Source organism: Alosa sapidissima, chromosome 16 (genome assembly GCF_018492685.1).
Source record: "Alosa sapidissima isolate fAloSap1 chromosome 16, fAloSap1.pri, whole genome shotgun sequence".
NCBI classification, from domain to species: Eukaryota; Metazoa; Chordata; class Actinopteri; order Clupeiformes; family Clupeidae; genus Alosa; species Alosa sapidissima.
This window is the reverse complement of record NC_055972.1, coordinates 31,692,901-31,710,370: the sequence shown is the minus strand read 5'-3', so window position 1 is coordinate 31,710,370 and position 17,470 is coordinate 31,692,901. Positions and strand designations below refer to the sequence as shown.

Sequence of the window (17,470 nt, the reverse complement as noted above, 5' to 3'; positions counted from 1 at the left end):
TTACTGCACATATCTACATTTTCATTAAAAGTGTTAATCTTCACCTGCCACACAGTTCAACTTGATTACGATTCATCTTGCATTGAATAAGGACTGTCTATCAAGTCATTATATTAACTCATCTTCTGGTCGGCACTATCTTGACTTGTTGCCATTAGGCTCATTTGATTTCATGCAGAGCTGCACAGATCTGGCTCATTTGCCTTCAAGCGCAGTGTTGCATGAAGTCAAATAAGCCAACTGACTTGTACGTAGTTTTCCTCAAGATGGCGCCGACCAGAAGACGAGTTAAGGTAATGCATGGATTTGATAGACAATCCTCTGTACACAAAGTTTACAATACTTCAATTTGTCTGTAGGCAGTAGGCATACTCTCCACACACTACCACCAAAGTGCAATGCTATTTTGAGACTTGTCAGTGGTTTAAAAATAGCGATTTGTTTTGACGTTATTCCCTTTGCGCAATAAGCCATTTTGTTGTTAATGCAAAAATAATCTAGCTCAAAACTACTCCAATTGATGTATTTTTGATCCCAAACAAAAGTTGTTATCATCCATACTGTAAATAAACCCTGGGTTACTTTAACTCTGCATCATCCTCTTTATTCAATTCAATAGACCTCTCCACCATGAGCATACAGTACACTCTGTTAAGCCAATTCAGACAGATTCTATGAGCCCACAAGATAAAGACAACCGTGCTTGGCACTACTTATTATATTAAGACTGGACTGTTTCCATGCAGTCAAAAACGTTGAAATTGTCCTGCTTTGCAGGCATATTTGTGAAATGCATACTAGAGATACTATATACAGAAGTTTGTTTTAAAAACACATTAGTAGCCTATGGGCTGTGCTGCCTAAAACATAGGCCTACAGAGAAATGGAGCGTTGCCTTTAACTTTAAACACGTCCAAAGAAGTCTAAACATATCATGAACATAATAAACATCTTATAAACTGAATAACACTGTCAGTTCAGTAACACGGTCAGTTGAGTATTTGAAATCATTTCTATGCACACCACTAGCTTCTGTAGCATTATTTAAACTCCGACACGTGTGACATTACACAATGTTATTCTTAAACTTAGTTATGAAAACATTTTCATTTGCAGTGCATGACTTTGACATAAAAATTGTCCCTAGTACATTTTCTAATTTCTTTAGCGAAATGGAAATCCTGTGTATGCAACAGCCCTGAGGCCATATAATTAATGCTAATAGCATCTGAATTAATTTCCCTCAAGTCAAATACTCCATGACACATACACAGAGACCCAATTTCTTACCTCTCCTTTGCTATTGAAACCCAGTATCTCAAAGCTGATACTTGAAGTTCGTCCAGACTGAATCTCATGAAGGTGTCTAAAAAGGTTGAGTCGTGCCCTTCCGCGGCCATTGTCTAGTTCCCCTTGAGTTAACACACCCAGTAATGTTGACTTGCCTGAATCAACATTTCCAAGTACGGCAACACGCAGGTCCAAAAACTGCACAAACACACACACGCAAACACACAAAATGATTAACATACTCAAGCCCATTAACAAACAAAAAAGTATAATAAAAACAGTCAAACAAAAACCATACCTGCTGATCGTCTGGTACTTTTCTAATAAGGACTTCTGCTATTTTACGTGGGATGTCAGAGTCATAATCCACTTCCCGCTCTCTAAGGACTGTAATGTCTGCACCTACCCTGTAGAAAATATTACACCAAAACACATCAGCTGTGCATTATCTAGGTTAGAAAACTTTTCCTAAAAAACCTGTTTAAAAAAGACCAATTTGAGTTAGATCACTAAAGTGGACTTCATTTTTGTGCTCAATATATTTAAGATGGGCCAGAAAAAGGGGACTAATGATGCACTGGGACCCCGACTTAGCACCGCCCTTCCTATATGTTGTAACAGTATGCATCAGTGGTTTCCTGAGTGAAGTTACAGCTAACACTGTTGCTATTAATTAGCTAATCTGAGCCTACAGTATTGGTCACCAACTAGTGGGCTCAAGTCCATATCCAGATCATGAGAGGATTCCATCCAGACTGCAAAGTCTTTTTACATCATCACAAAGAAGAGCCATCTAGGTCCTGCAGCTCCATGTCAGTGTTGCCAACTATGCGAGATTGTTGCAAGATGTACCAACTTTGACCTACCCTTGCAATAGTGTTATCACAATACCAAAATTATGGCTTCAATACAATACCTGCCATAAATATCTCGATACCATGGCGAAATCCTTAAATATCTAGAAAAGAAAGGACACAGACCTCCTACAGGTGTATTGAGTCATTTGTGTTGAATCTGGTGCACTTTTGTAGTGTGCAGGTCAATTCTCGGTTCATCCTCATAAAGTGCCTACATATTTTTTATTTTTATAGTCAGTAAAAAAGTAGCTTGTGTGTGGTGCTTTATTGTTTGTTATTTATTATAAGGTATGAATTACCTTTAAATAGGCAAAGTAGGCTAGATCAAGGTCAGTGATAAAATTACTGCATTAACATTACTAAATGCTAGGCAAAAGGACCTAATCTAGGCTTAGGGTAGGCCTACCCATGTTTATGGGATTTCTTTGACTAGTGCAGCGCTCGTTCAACCATGCCATTCCTGTAGAAAACCCATAGCACAATTACATGCCCGCAGGTACACCTGCTTTAAAAACAGGATGATAGGGAAAAACATCATTCCAGCTAAGCCTTCAATAATGAATACTAAATATTATACTATAATATATTAGCCGACATGTCGCTCTGTCTGCCGCTCGTTGTCTAGCTGTGTGGCATTCTGAAACGTCGATAAATTCGAGACCATTAGCCTATCGCTCGTTTTAATTTGGGCCCTTGCAGTCAGAATTGTTGTTTGTTTATTCAAAGTCTCAAGTCTAAAGTAGCCTGGGCTATTCGAAATGTCAGTTTATATTGCACATCATTTTGAATAGCCACTGCATACCCGTGTTTGTTGGCGTGTTGTTGCAAAGTCTGCGGAATCATTTTATGCAAGCAAACTGCATACAGCGAACCTTTATTGTTGACGTTAGACATGATAATCATCCAAACATCTTGACCCGTGCTGTACCCTGATTCAGTGTTACCAAAGCTCCACTTCTGTCCTCTGTCTCTGGTCCCGCGCTGTGCTGTGTGAGAGGGTGAGTGGCTACAGTAGAGCGGAGAAACCCAACATGCGCTTCTTATATTAATATATTTACCAACACATTTCTTATCCAAACAACGTCAAACTTGACACTGCACTTACTGGTGCCCGTAGATATGCGGTTAACACACACACACGCAGATGGGGGAGTGGCTACAGTAGAGCGGCGAAAGCCAATATCTGCCTATTTTACCGATATATTTACCGATATCTTTTGCATTTCTTATCCAAACAATGTCAAACTTGGCACTGCACTTACTCGTGACCGTAGCGAGACACCTTGTAAGTTCAAATCAATCGGGCCAACGGTTCGTAAGATATGCGGCACAAACAGACAAACATTCCAGCAATTTATAGATAGATATTTGCAAAGGGAAAAAAAAAGTTATCCGCACACTGTCTTTTCTTTAGCCTGACGAGCCAAACCCACATCAAGATGTAGGGTCTGGGAACTCGCCATTGGCAGTGCTCAATCCGAGTGGTGGGATAAACGGTTGTCTTTCAAATACCCTCTGCACGCAATAGAATAGCGCTACAACCCATGAGACCCATGTGTTTTCCCACCAGCAGAGCTAGTTGGTAGATCAAACTTTTGCCAACTTAAGAAAAAGCTTAAATCTGGAGATTTCTCACAACTTTGGCACCCATTTCCACTCACCAATCAACAGAAAAAACAAAATCTTATTTCAACAATCTGTTAATATCGTAACGGCTTTCCTTTATAAAAGTAATAATTGAACAGCACCTTACATTACATGAAAGAGGATGTTGTAGGATACAGATCTATTAGCTCAGTCAACATCATGTGAGCAGACCTGTCTTATGTAGGGGTGATCGTTTTGTCACAGTTCGGTTAATTTTCGTTACACTCGGGGAAAAAATTGCAAACTAAATAAAATTACCAAAACTACTGTGAATAAGTTAAATAAAATCTTAAATAATCTACAGTAATTCAAGCCCTTTGATCTGGTGAGTGGCTCCGTACGTGTCTGTGTACATATTACAGAATTCAGTTGATTAATGTCACCAAAGAGGCTCCTACAACATGTTACAGATGCGGTGCAGTGCAGTTATTTAAGGAGAGCTCCAGCCATTTTCAACATAGGGCCCTGTTGGTCGAGGTCACGAGTCCTGTCGGTAGTAAAAAAATAAAACAAAAAATGGTACATAGCTCGAGTTATTCTGCTAGTGGTAAGTGCAGCCAGGCAGCTACAAAAGCTATTCCATGGGGGCATATTTAGTGTGTCATCATCCAGCTTCGCTTACAGGCCCTTTACAGTAAATCAGGTGTCAGCAGCATATGGAGACAGATGGTCTAGAGGGCTGCATTGGGATTGGCTGCGGGCGAGAACAGGCGGCTAAAAAAAAAAAAAAAAAAACCACACACTGCGGGATCGGATGTAGCCTAGTGTGGCTCCTTTAAAGGATAATTCCCGGTATTTGGAAATTTTGACGATGGGTCCGGTCTCAACTTTCTGACTCGTTTTGAATGGCCTTTGACTGGCTGGCTATGGGCATGCACAAACATGTCCTTAAAACGACCCTTAACATTAGTTTTCAAAACTATGCAACTCACCGAGTGGTTAGTGGTGGTATTCGTTGATTATTAAAATAAATATATCAGTGCAATGTATGATTTCAATCCGTGTTATTTGCTATTGTGGAACTATTTTTTCAAATACCTCACAACCGTGTATGAATTTTCGCTCAATATTTGAGTCTGAAGCATAGACAATAAAAGAACCTCTCGCGTGGGAAAGACTACAACTGTAAACAGACCCCCTTTCCGTTTCCGGTAGCACAGTGATCTCAAGGAGTCTTCCAACAGAAATCAATGGGATTTTACAAAATGGCAAATAAAACACGACAGAAACTGTATTTCGCTATGCTACTTGTTTTGGAACATCAATGAACATCACTAACCACTCGGTGAGTTGCACTATTTTAAAAACGAACGTTAAGGGTTGTTTTAATGCATGCCCATAGCAGCCAGTCAAAGGTGATTCAAAACGAGTCAGAAAGTCGAGACAGGACCCATCGTCAAAATGTTGGTGTCCACCACTCTAGTTCATCCAAAACAAACCAGAAAAGGGACTCAAAGTGCTCAATACCAGAATTATTCTTTAAGAAAGCTTGATGGATGGATGGATGGATGGTAGGCAGTAGTAAAAACATTAGGCTGTGGACAGTAGTTGGACAGTAGTAAAACAGTAGTAAAACAGTAGTGGGCAGTCAGTACTCAAACATGGAGAGGGTGGAGAGGCAGACAGACTATGCAGAGAAGTCTCTCTCCTCTCTTCCCTTTAGTGAAGCATTGAACAGTTCAATGGCCCTGGGGACAAATGACCTACTCAGCCTTGCAGTTGTGCATGGCAGTGAGTGAAGTCTCCAGCTGATCAAGCTCTTTTGCTTTTTAAGTGCTGTAAGTGCTGTAGACATTCATTGTCCAAGATGTTGATCAGTTTGCTCAGGGTCCTTTTATCTGATATTGAAGTGATGCACTCCAATTCGGCTCCCACGACAGAGCCAGCTTTCCTTACTAGCCCGTCTAGTCGCCCAGCATCCTTCTTCTTTGTGCTTCCTCCCCAGCATACCACAGCATAGAAGAGGACACTGGCAACAACAGACTGGTAAAACATCCTGAGGAGCTTACTGCAGACATTGAAGGACCGCAGCCTCCTCAGGAAGTACAGCCTGCTCTACCCTTTCTTGTAGAGTGCCTCAGTATTTGCTGACCAGTCCAGTTTATTGTCCAGTTGTAAGCCCAGATACTTGTAGGTATTTACCACCTCCACATTGACCCCATCAATGGAAACTGGTAGCAGAGCGGGCTTAGACCTGCGGAAATCCACCACCATCTCCTTGGTCTTCGAGGTGTTGAGTTGGAGGTAGTTGAGTTTGCACCACTGCACAAAGTTCTCCACCAGGCTTCTGTATTCATCCTCCTGCCCGTCCCTGACACACCCCACAATTGCAGTATCATCCGAAAACTGCATGTGGCATGACTCAGTATTGTAGCAGAAGTCAGATGTGTACAGGGTGAACAGGACTGGAGAGAGCGCAGTTCCCTGTGGAGCTCCGGTGCTGCTGATCACAGTGTCTGAGAGACAGTTCTTGTGTGTGTGTGTGTGTGTGTGTGTGTGTGTGTGTGTGTGTGTGGGAAGTGAGTAGAATAGGGATAGAGAAAGCAGACGTGTATATGCGACCATAGCAGAGTTGGTGGAATAAGTTTAAGTTGTGTACACAGTGTGTGCGGTGTCCGAAATAAACCCCAGACTAAAAGCCAAGCTCATTCATTTGCTCACCAGAAATTGGATTTAACCCCAATGTTATTTAGGCTATTTTATAACGTCGGCCCTGGAGACAGGAAACGAAGCAATCAGGAAAGGTTAACACTAGCGACAGGATGGAGAAACAAAACAACCCCATGGATTTTTTTTTATTAATAGCCTATAAAATGATGTGTTTTCTCCTGCGGGACGGAGACACAAAAATCAACGTATCTCTATTATTGTGGGCGTAACTTCTCAGAGTTGTGCGTGTGCGGGCTGGAGTGGACATGTAGATTGCGGGAGCAGGCGGGGAGTGTAACACACACGTTGCGGGTGTGGGCGGTAATGGTCAGAAATTCGGCAGGAGCGGGAAAATCATACTTTATATGGGAATATGGCAGAGATTCCTTTTCAATTTCTGCTATAAATAAAATTATCCATGGCATAAGTCCGTAACCACAAAATTTACTCTTGCACCGATGGCAATTTTTTGAGAGTTTGACCTGCCGATACCGATTTTAGCTGATTCCGATTTCATTTCTTCTAACCATTTACCAGCACACACAAATAGTTATTTTCTATCTTTTCTTTAATAGAACATGTTAACATAGAAATATAACCAATAATGAAATGGCTGTTAAAAAAATGGAACCAGTGAGCAGACAGATTCTTCTTCAAGTCTAACTTTAGTTGCAGTATCAAACTACAATGCTTCCCAGTGTGGGACATTCATTTCACACACTACTAATATAAATGCACGGTTATGGATGCACTACTAATATAAATGCTGTTATAAATGCACTGCTATGTACCCTTTTTTTCCCTTCTCACATCCAATATCCAACTAAAAATACAAAAACAATTTTCATGATACATGATATGCATTGATGTATTTATGGGAGGGCGAGGGAAAACAGGGGAGGAGAAGTGCTAATAGCAATTAGGTGCTCCACCATACTGTACATTAAAACAGTGCATGTCTGTTTTGCAGTGAAAAACTTAAATCCAAATTCTGGTTAAATGTATCAATTAGGCTATAGAAACTTTCAGAGATATGGAGTCAGAACAACGACATAAAGATTGTGAGCCCACAACCTGCGGAAATATTTTGTGCACTTGTGAAGAACCGTTTTGTAACTGTGGAATTTGTCTGTGTGTAATTTGTCTGTGTGCAAAACAAATGCGTACCTGCAGAAATATTTTGTGCACTTGTGAAAAACATTTGTCCACAGAGATTTAGTTTGAATGTGTGTGGAACGAATTTTGGCAGTGTTTTGTCGTCGTTTCTGAAGAGCCAATCAGTGAATTTTGGCACTGTCTTGACAGTTTCTGCAGAACACGTGAAGCACTGCCTTGCAGTTGGGAGGAGAAAATAAATCCAACTGATAATAAGCTACTTTACCATGATAAGCCCATATAAAACTGTGAAAATGTAATAATAATAATAATGGTTTCCACACGCACACAGACTCAAATAGACCTATCCTGTCCCAGCTTGAAGTAAGCCTATAGCCTTTGATGAAGGTATACCTACATTAAAAGAAGACAGCTTTGTGAATTATGGTGTTTTAATCGCCACCCGCCCAAGCAACACAAACCCATAATCAGCAATAGCCTAGTCCTAGCTATAGTGAGGTAGGACTAGGCTATTGCTGATTATGGGATGTTAACCGGTAGCCGTTTAAAAATGTTCTGCCGCCGGTTTAAAAAAAAAAACAAAACACTATTTTTAAAGCTCCCGAATGCCAGCCAGCGTCTGTTATTACACTGCGCACACACGTGTTATTGGTGTTGTATTGTATGGGGCGATATGATCACTCAATATCTAAAAATGATACATGTGAGCATGAGCCGTCCCACGGCGGAATTTATTAAGCGCAACCACAGCACAGAGCCATGGCTCTGCTGCAGCAGAGCTCAAGTAGCCATTCCGAAAACAGTTTATACCGGTTACTATAGTGACTATTTGTACGCCTTACATGACAGGTCCTGTCTGCGCAGCTAAAAAATAAACAAAATTAAAAAAATTAAAAAAATCGCCACTATTAACCTAAATAAGGCTTATGTGAAGCATGTTACCCATTATGTAAACAGTTAGAACATATAGGCCTAAAAACTTTTATTGTTATAAAAAAAAAATGAAACTACACAAATCGTTACAAATACAGACAAATGGATAAAATGTACCTTTGATGGGCTATTTGGCGCCAGCTTAGAATGTTTACTTAGAACGTAGCCTATTCAAAAAGCACAAAGCAGACGTGAGGTAACAGAATTAGAGACTTCAAGACAGCCGAGCCATGCCGAAAAGCGCCGTGTGGGAACACTTCTCAAATCTCAGCGAGAATGATGTCAAGTGTTTGCTATGTGACACCACTTTAAAATACAGCGACAGCACATCAAATATGATGCATCATTTGAAAGTGTGACACCCTCACGTCTCAACCAGCGGTGAGCAACGAAGCCAACCAACCGTCCAGTCTATGCTTGGGGGTAGAAAATGTGACAAGCAGCGGTCACAAATCATTACTACAAAAATATGCCAGATGATAGAAAAGGATTTGCTGCCTGTTGATATGGTGAGCGGACAGGGCTTTCAAGAGCTCATGAAACGCCAAACCATCACCTCCAGGATTGAGCATCGCTTTGCCAGCAGAAAGGGTGAGCGCCTCGCTGACCTCTCTACTGTCAAGAACGTTGCCATCACCACGGACTCCTGGACAGCGCTCACCACGGAGTCCTACGTGACGGTGACTAAGAGTATGGCAGGCAGGCACACAACGGACAACCTGGCTGCATCGCTGAAGGAGGCTGTTGGCCAGTGGGGGTTGACAGGGAAGGTGGTCGCTTGTGTCCACGATAACACAAGCAACATAGTGGCTGCCAACAACCCGGAGAGAGTGGACTGGATGTCGGTTTCTTGCTTTGCTCATACCCTGCAACTGGCAATCAATGACGCATTCAAGATCTTTGTCCATAGAGTGATATGTGCTGTGGGAAAACTAGTGCGCCATTTCAGCCACAGCACCGTAGCGTGTAAGGCGTTGGAGGAAAAGCAAGAACAGATGAAGCTCCCGAACCATAAGCTCATCCAGTCCTGCAAGACTCGGTGGAACTCGTGGACATGTTCGCGAGACTGCTGGAGCAGCGGTGGGCGGTGATGGCAGTCCTGTCCGACCGCACCATGACCAAGCTGCAAGATGCCAGAGTCTTGGAGCTCACTGACGAATACTGGGGAATAATGGGCGAGCTTGCACCCCTGTTAGAAACCCTTAAATGTGGTACAACGGTCATGTCATCCGAGAAGACCGTAGCAATCTCCCACATTTACCCCATCACCTACAGCATCGTCAAGAAACACCTGCTCGTTGCTGCAGATGACCGGCCTCGGGTGGCGGAGTTTAAGAGGACGGTTCAACGATTACGACGTAAGTTATTTCGTCTGTGGCCTAGTATTTTAATTAAGTAGCCTAATGTCATATTGCATAGTCAATCATTACATATTTAATTATTAATACAACCATGCCTATATTTTATTAGGCCTAAAGTAGGCCCATTATATTTTAGTAGACTATAGTAGGCCTGTTGTTATAAAGAAAATTGATTAATTAATCACATGTATTCTGTAGGCATGCAGCCTATGCTTACATGTTCTCTGGCTATATTAACAATTAATTACATTAATTTTATCTACATTCTTTGTCAGGTTGACAGCGAACGCTTGGTTTCAATGCCAGCGCTGATCGCTTCAGCCCTCGACCCACGGCACAAACACCTCGCGTTCCTGTCACCAGCAGAAAGAGAGGCAGTGTTTGACAAACTCAAGCAACTCTGTGCTGACGTGGAGCACGCCACGGATGCGATGGGTGAGGAGTCAGAGGACGTGCCTGGTGCCATAGGAGAAGGGGACGGTGCGGTGATAGCAGGTCCATCTGGCATGAGCTGCAGGGAGAGTGCGATGGCTATTCTACTGGGGAACGACTACAGCACAATCAATGCCGCGGCGGATCCTCAACTTGAGGTGGACACATACAGAAAAGACAGCCGTCCATCACTTGACAGCAACCCGCTGGAGTGGTGGAGGGCAAATCATCAGCGCTTTCCCTGGCTGGCAAGCTTGGCAGAGCGCTACCTCTGCATCCCCGGAACCTCTGTACCATCGGAGAGAGTTTTCTCTGCTGCGGGCCTTGTGGTCAATCGCCTGCGCACACGTCTAACTCCGGAGCATGTGGACATGCTCGTGTTTTTGAATAAGAATAATTAATAATAAATAATAGTGTGTGTGTGTGTGTGGGGGGGGTCAGTTGTTTTTCTTTAGCTTAATGTAGGCCCTTGGCCTATTTCACACGGTGTTTATATAAGAGCCCGACCGATAAAAGATTTTGAAGGCCGATACCGATACAAATATTTGTTGATTTAAAAATCCGATATTCTGATACTGTATATCGGCCGATATATATATATATTTTTTTTTTTTTCAGAAACGCACAACAAAATTTCCCTAACATTAGTTATTTGTAGTTGAGTATAGAGTATTGACTAAAATAATATGATAATGCATTTTAAAAACAAACTTGTTTATTTTAAAATAATATTGTCACAGTGGAACAGAGGAACATCAAAATATATTAAAGTTCTGATAAATAAAATGTATAAAAATAGAAACTTAGTCTTTTGAACAAAAACACAATAACAACTAGGGATCGACCGATATAGTTTTTTCAGGGCCGATACCGATATCAATTATTACCAAAACAGAAGGCCGATAACCGATATGTAAAACCGATGTGTCAGTTGTCAAAAAGGGGGGTAGATAGTAAAGGCGATATGCTGCAAAAATTTAATTCAAAAGCATTTAATTATGCAAACTTTTCTTTCTTCTTTTGATACACAATTGTCTATCAACTTGCATCACTTTAAGTGTAAATCCTGTGTATCATGTTAATCAAAGAGCTGAGTGATTATTAGCAATTATTTTCATAGAGTATAGGCCTACACAATGGGCTATGTGCTTGTTAAGGGACCTGTCACAAAGAGGATGCTTTGCCATCGTGTGTGTGAGTGCACGAGAGAGGGAGAGGAAGAGGTGCATGCGTGATGGCAAGTGTTACGGTTGAATAGTTTAACAAAACAAGTTTTAAAATAGTTCTTAGGCTATTTAAGCATGCAATTTGTGTCCATGTGTAGGCTATAAGCTACACTTTTGAGAGCCTACAGTAAAAGGCACGTTAATAGCCAGCTCAGGACGCGATTTAGTTCAGGTCGGATTAAATCACGGCTGGCCCTGGGTGCATGTAGTCTTTTCTGACAGTCCGTTTCAAAAAGGAACAATTACACTTTTGATGTTCGCTATTGCATAATTTAGGACTTGTCCGTACTATGTCGGCCGAGGTGTCCCGTTATTCACAATTAACGAACGAGGTGGAGGCAGAGAACTCCTGACGCGCAGCACCGGAGTTTGTAGGCTAGTAAACAGCATCAGTAACGTGCATCAATCGGGAATTCGCTAAATGAAGGAAGTGGGTGCCTTACTTATTGATCCGGATCAAAGAGACAATAGCTTACAACGTGGTGTTTTTGTAACTTCAGTGTAGATGATTGTGATTCATTGCAACTTCAGCAATGTAGGCCAATGTGTACCTTACTTACCTTCAAAAATAGCTCCGTACAGCTGAAGCCCAGTCTACAGTCTGCCTCAGTGAGAATCCTAAACTTTGTCTGTGTTCAGTCTTCGATCCTGATTGGCTGCATTCGTGCTAACTAACAAATCAGACGGTGTAGTGGGCGGGACAATGCTCTTGACCACAGAGTAGCAAATGTAGGGAGTGAGAGACGCTTTACAGACAAAGTAGCGCGTTTCATTCTTTATCCATTTCAATATCGGCTTATCGGTGGAAAATGCTAAATATCGGCCCTAATAATCGGCCAGGCCGATAATTGGTCGACCCCTAATAACAACAACAACCAAATCAAAGTTACCAGTATTAAAAGACTTCACAAATAAGCTTCACAAATATAACTTTGAACTAAGACTTAATAATTACAAAAAATAATGATGACATTACTATCATCATTATTTGTATTATCATTAAACAAGATAAAGGTCACTCCTAAATGTTTGAGTGTGCGTGTATAATAATTAGTCCCTACTGCCTTATAAGCTACCTTATAATTACAATGTCAGCTTGCTTATCCCTTTACCTGCACTTATAAAATTATTTCCATCAAGCTACATCAAACCATTTTCAAATCATCAGTTGCTGCCTGCCTTCTAAAACATACTATTTAGTGATCAAAATTCATTATGTAACTCGTTAATGCTGCGGCTGAACGACAGTCTGAAAGGCACACTTGGCGTCATTGGATTTCACACATGTAAAAGAAAAGGTAACTTTTATGCACAAGCTACGTTTTGCACAAGCTACGTTTTGCACAAGCTACGTTTGATACTTTTTCTCGATGTCTAAATGTTCACTCCTCGCACGTCTAACTTGCATTTTACAATGCAGGGACTGTAACTACAGTTATACTTGTTATAAATACAGTTATAAACATCATTACTTTATTTAGGCAGAATAAGTTCTTTGTGGTTTCCAAGCTCATTAATGTTAACGTTAGCGGTCTTCCACTGATATTCATGGCATTAGCTAGCTTTGTGGTTAGCTAGTCTATAATGAGCCATAATTTAGCAATGGATAACGTCATACTGCAAATTGTAAAACATACGCTTTCAAAATAACAGGCCGGGGAGAGATGATACATCTCACTGCTATAACTGTCACGCTATTAAAGAAATACATCTTCAGTCACATTGTCAAAAGTCAACAACACTGTAACAACGTAACGCAATTACTAGCTAATTCCGCTTCACACGACTTATTTAACAGCAGCAGCTGGACATTGTTTTCACGAATTTTGTCATGCTTATTTGAGTTAAGAGAACTGATGGGGACTGATTTAATTGTTATTCAAGCAATGTATGTCTCGTGACCAAATCACCATGAACACACTTCACTTATGATCTCACTCGCGGATAACTGGTTCTCTCTGCCCGACTCTGGCTGGATCAGCAGGTTGCAGGATGTGTGGCACGTTATACACAAGTGTTGCCAGCAGGGACGGTGTAGAGTGCCCTCTGGTGGACAAACTATACAACGCCAACACTCATGACATGGTTGAAGGGTGTTTCGTCCGTTTTTGTTAGTGGCTGCATGTTGACTATGGCATGATGATAATTGTAACAATATAATGGCAAACGAAGACACGAAAGACTAACTTAGCATATGCCTACTTGTTTGTGCAGCACGCTACAGAGGCTGTTGGCATTCGGTAAGTTTTTTTACGAAGACGTTGGTTAATATACTTTCCTGTAAGACCACCAAATGTAGCGTTCTCTGTTTGTGACTTTGTAACGTGAGCTTTTTATAGCCCGAGCTCGGTGCCGTGTTGCATGGAAGGTCAACGCTGTGCGTAATGTGTGCCTGTGCGTGGGTGCGCAGGGAAAGCAATTATTTTTCTCCCCAAAACAAAACCCTTATTCCTCCACAAGTAGTGGACAATGATTGGGGAAAATGTATAATACAAAGGGCACGAACTAACATTGTGTGACGGGTATCATAAATGGCAGTTATAGAATTTTCGGTGACCGACTTTAACCGGTTAATGAGGCTCAGTGGCCGGTTAAGATTTTTTTTTAATTTCGCCATCCATAATAGCTACCAATATAAATGCACTTAAACTGTAGACCTAGACACACACTAACGAACTCTTATTTGGCTACTTTTACAACCTTTTGTTTTGGCATGTAAATATCCAGTCCAAAACTAACATTGGAAGAATGATTGATGCTGGACTTGAACCAAAGATCCTTAGATCAAAGCTCACTCCTCTAACCACTGTGCTACAGCACAGCTACTGAAACTGCAATAATTTTTAACACTTAAAGCCTCGGTTGCTAGGTTACGATAAACAAACTCAAAGATCGTAATTCTTGATTCTTCTTGCTTAGCCTACAAACTGACGGTTTTATGCGTTCACTAAACAAAGATTATGGAAATAAACACCACTTTTCCATCAAAAGCCTTGTTGTAAAAGGCATAGGTGCTAGCTTCTAACTTGTTAGATTTACGACCTAAGTTCGCTAGCTCTGTGCCTGCCGACCAGCTCTGTTCTAGAATCTTTGCTGCCGACCCTGGTCGAGAGATGTTCCCTGATTGGCTAGTCAGTGGGCGATGCAATGTGTTGATTGGCTCTGCAGAAACTGTCAAGACAGTGCCAAAATTCACTGATTGGCTATTCAGAAACGACGACAAAACACTGCCAAAATTTGTGTCTGTAAAAAAGTTTTGTAGCTTCGTAGATCCAGTTTGCACACGAAAGATAGATGTTGCACTTCTCCCATGCCTGTAGCTATAAAGCTGTTCCACACACAAACTCACAAACTGTTATTCAAACTAAATCCCTGTGGACAAATGTTTTTCACAAGTGCACAAAATATTTCTGCAGGTACGCATTTTTTTTGCACACAGGCAAATTAATTCCACAGTTACAAAACGGTTCTTCACAAGTGCACAAAATATTTCTGCAGGTACGCATTTTTTTTTTGCACACAGACAAATTAATTCCACAGTTACAAAACGGATCTACACTTGTGCAAATCATATTGGGCACACAATCTTTATGTCGTTGTTCTGACTCCATACAGAGACAGCTGATTCAGTATTCAGAGCATACGTTTTCTTCATTGTAGGCTACTCTGTCAAAAGCAACTTTAACTTTTGTTTGCCTAATAGGCTATCATTTGCACTTTCACTTTCTCAATAAGCTAGACTAGGGTATTAAGGCATAGCTCTAGTCTACATGCAGTAAATAGTTTGAGTATTTTTTTTTTTTAAGTGGAGTAGTACTACTAGGGCTACTGTATGTTGCTGCTTGTTGACCTCTTATTATCGTGTAGGGGTGGGCGATATGGACAAAAAATAATATCTCGATATTTTTTGTGATTTTGACGATAACAACAATTAGTCGATATCCTTTAAAACACTGTTTTTAAAAGTCTGAGTTAAATTTACAGCTCATTATTTATGAATAGCATCATTACAATAATAACCAATAACCCAACCTGTGACTTTTTAACCAAACCAATGCATTGTCACTCTATGACACATTTCCAATTCTGCCCCCATTTGTGTGTGTGGCAATGACATGGTCTAGCCAGCTACATTACAGAGGATAGATAGGCCTGACAGTTTCCCAAGAGAAAGTCTGAAGCTGAAGTTCCTTTCAAACTTTTACTTAGGTTTCACTGTAAAACTAAGCAGACCTTACAGAATAGAAACTAATGCATTAGCTTATGCTTATGCTAATGTATATGAGAAATCCCATAGAGATGCTAACTGTTAGCATAATCAATAAAAGTTTATATTTAGAGCGAACTTTAGTCCATTTACAAAAAGCTTACATAAGAAGATTACTTTGTTTGCAACTGACTATTAAAATACTCAAAGGCTAGCCTAATGTTTACATATAATACCGTGACTTTAACTCATCAATGCCACTTGAACGAAGTAGCAGCACAAAATAAACATTAGGCGTGCGTGTGAAAACTTGGACTACTAGCAATCACGTGACTTGCTCTGCTGCAGCCAGGCTTCTCTCGCATACACCTCCTGGCTTAGTGAATGTATGGGGGTTCAATGCGTGACTTCGAGTGTTTTCCCCCTAAGTAATTTAAATACTCGATAATGTCAATTTGCACATCGTTAAAACAGCAATCACGATATTATCGCAGACGATATATATCGCCCACCCCTATTATCGTGTAGCCTATGATCGCTAAACTTTGATTCTTTTTAATGTCGCAATCGGTTATCTCCGTTCAGCTGCGCTTGTGGTTCAGCTGTGGGCACGTAAGCTGTGGGCAGCAACAATGGCGAGCAGCTGTGGGCACGTCAGCTGTGGGCAGCAACAATGGCGACGGAGGAAGAGTCGCTAGAAGCTATCCGCGAAGTTGTCTCAACTCTCGAGAGCATCACACAAAGGGGTGTTGTCAATAACTAAACCTAAACGCACAAGTGTACTACATGCATCAGTACTTATCATGTTTTCAAATAAAAGTTAGCTGCCATTAACATCTATTATCTTGAAGAGTCATTGCCACCAAGATCTCAAAACCGGTACAAACTAGCCAACGGTCTGTTTACTACTGAGAGCGGAAGAGGGAATCGTAAAAGAGCCTGAACTGGAAGCGGAAGTGGTGAACTCCGGCGCACAGCATAAATCATTACCAAACGTTGCTGATTGGTTTAGGGAACTCCAATGATTTTAAACCTCAAAATAAGCATCCGCCCATTACGGAGACAGATTCCTATTACATTGTGCCAGACTGTATGACGAAGAGAAACGTAGTCACAGGCGGTAAGGACCAGGCTACATTTGACCGGCATAAAATCGGCATGTCTCAGACTGACTGGCTGGTTGCCGGTCATGGCCAATCACGTGAAAATCAGCCAATTCCGGTCACCAAACGATCAATCGGTGCATCTCTAGATATTATTAATTCATGAATTGGTTAACTGAAGCGTGGCTACTAATTCTGCTATTCTAAGCTGCTGCAGAAGACCTAATGTTACAAGGCATGTTACGTTGGTGTGTGTTTATGTGTATTCATGTTTGTGAATGGAAGACCTACTTCTCTGCCATCCTGTGGAGCGTTTTAAGTGATGCCTTCATGTCATCTTCTGATAACCCAACTAGCAGACCATTGTCCTCCACACCAATCTGGTACACAGCCTCTCCCTTGCCCTCCTGCAGACGCCATTTCATCTGTGTGGCCAGGTGCTCAAAGCGATACTGTGTAGGATTCACCAGCTTCAACTGTGATGGGATCACAACAGCATTAACACACCAACAACAATAATTTTGGAATCCCACCCACTGAACAAAACACTAACCTTTTCAAAGATTTTGCTTGGAGGACAGCTGTCCAGGCTTCAAAAAAGAATATCTAAGATAATACCCTAAAACAGGGGTGGGCAAAACGGCGGCCC

At 41.3% G+C, this 17,470-nt stretch overlaps 1 protein-coding gene across 1 annotated transcript in view; it reads right to left on the bottom strand.

The window, feature by feature from the left end:
• LOC121685007 (GTP-binding protein 2-like) overlaps positions 1-17,470 on the bottom strand; it is a 51,986-nt gene that overhangs the window by 12,077 nt on the left and 22,439 nt on the right. The window contains exons 3-5 of the mRNA XM_042065233.1: positions 17,113-17,297; positions 1,589-1,697; positions 1,291-1,488 (exon numbers count right to left, since the gene is read on the bottom strand). Coding sequence (XP_041921167.1) covers positions 1,291-1,488; positions 1,589-1,697; positions 17,113-17,297 — 492 coding nt within the window. The remainder of the gene's footprint in view (positions 1-1,290; positions 1,489-1,588; positions 1,698-17,112; positions 17,298-17,470) is intronic.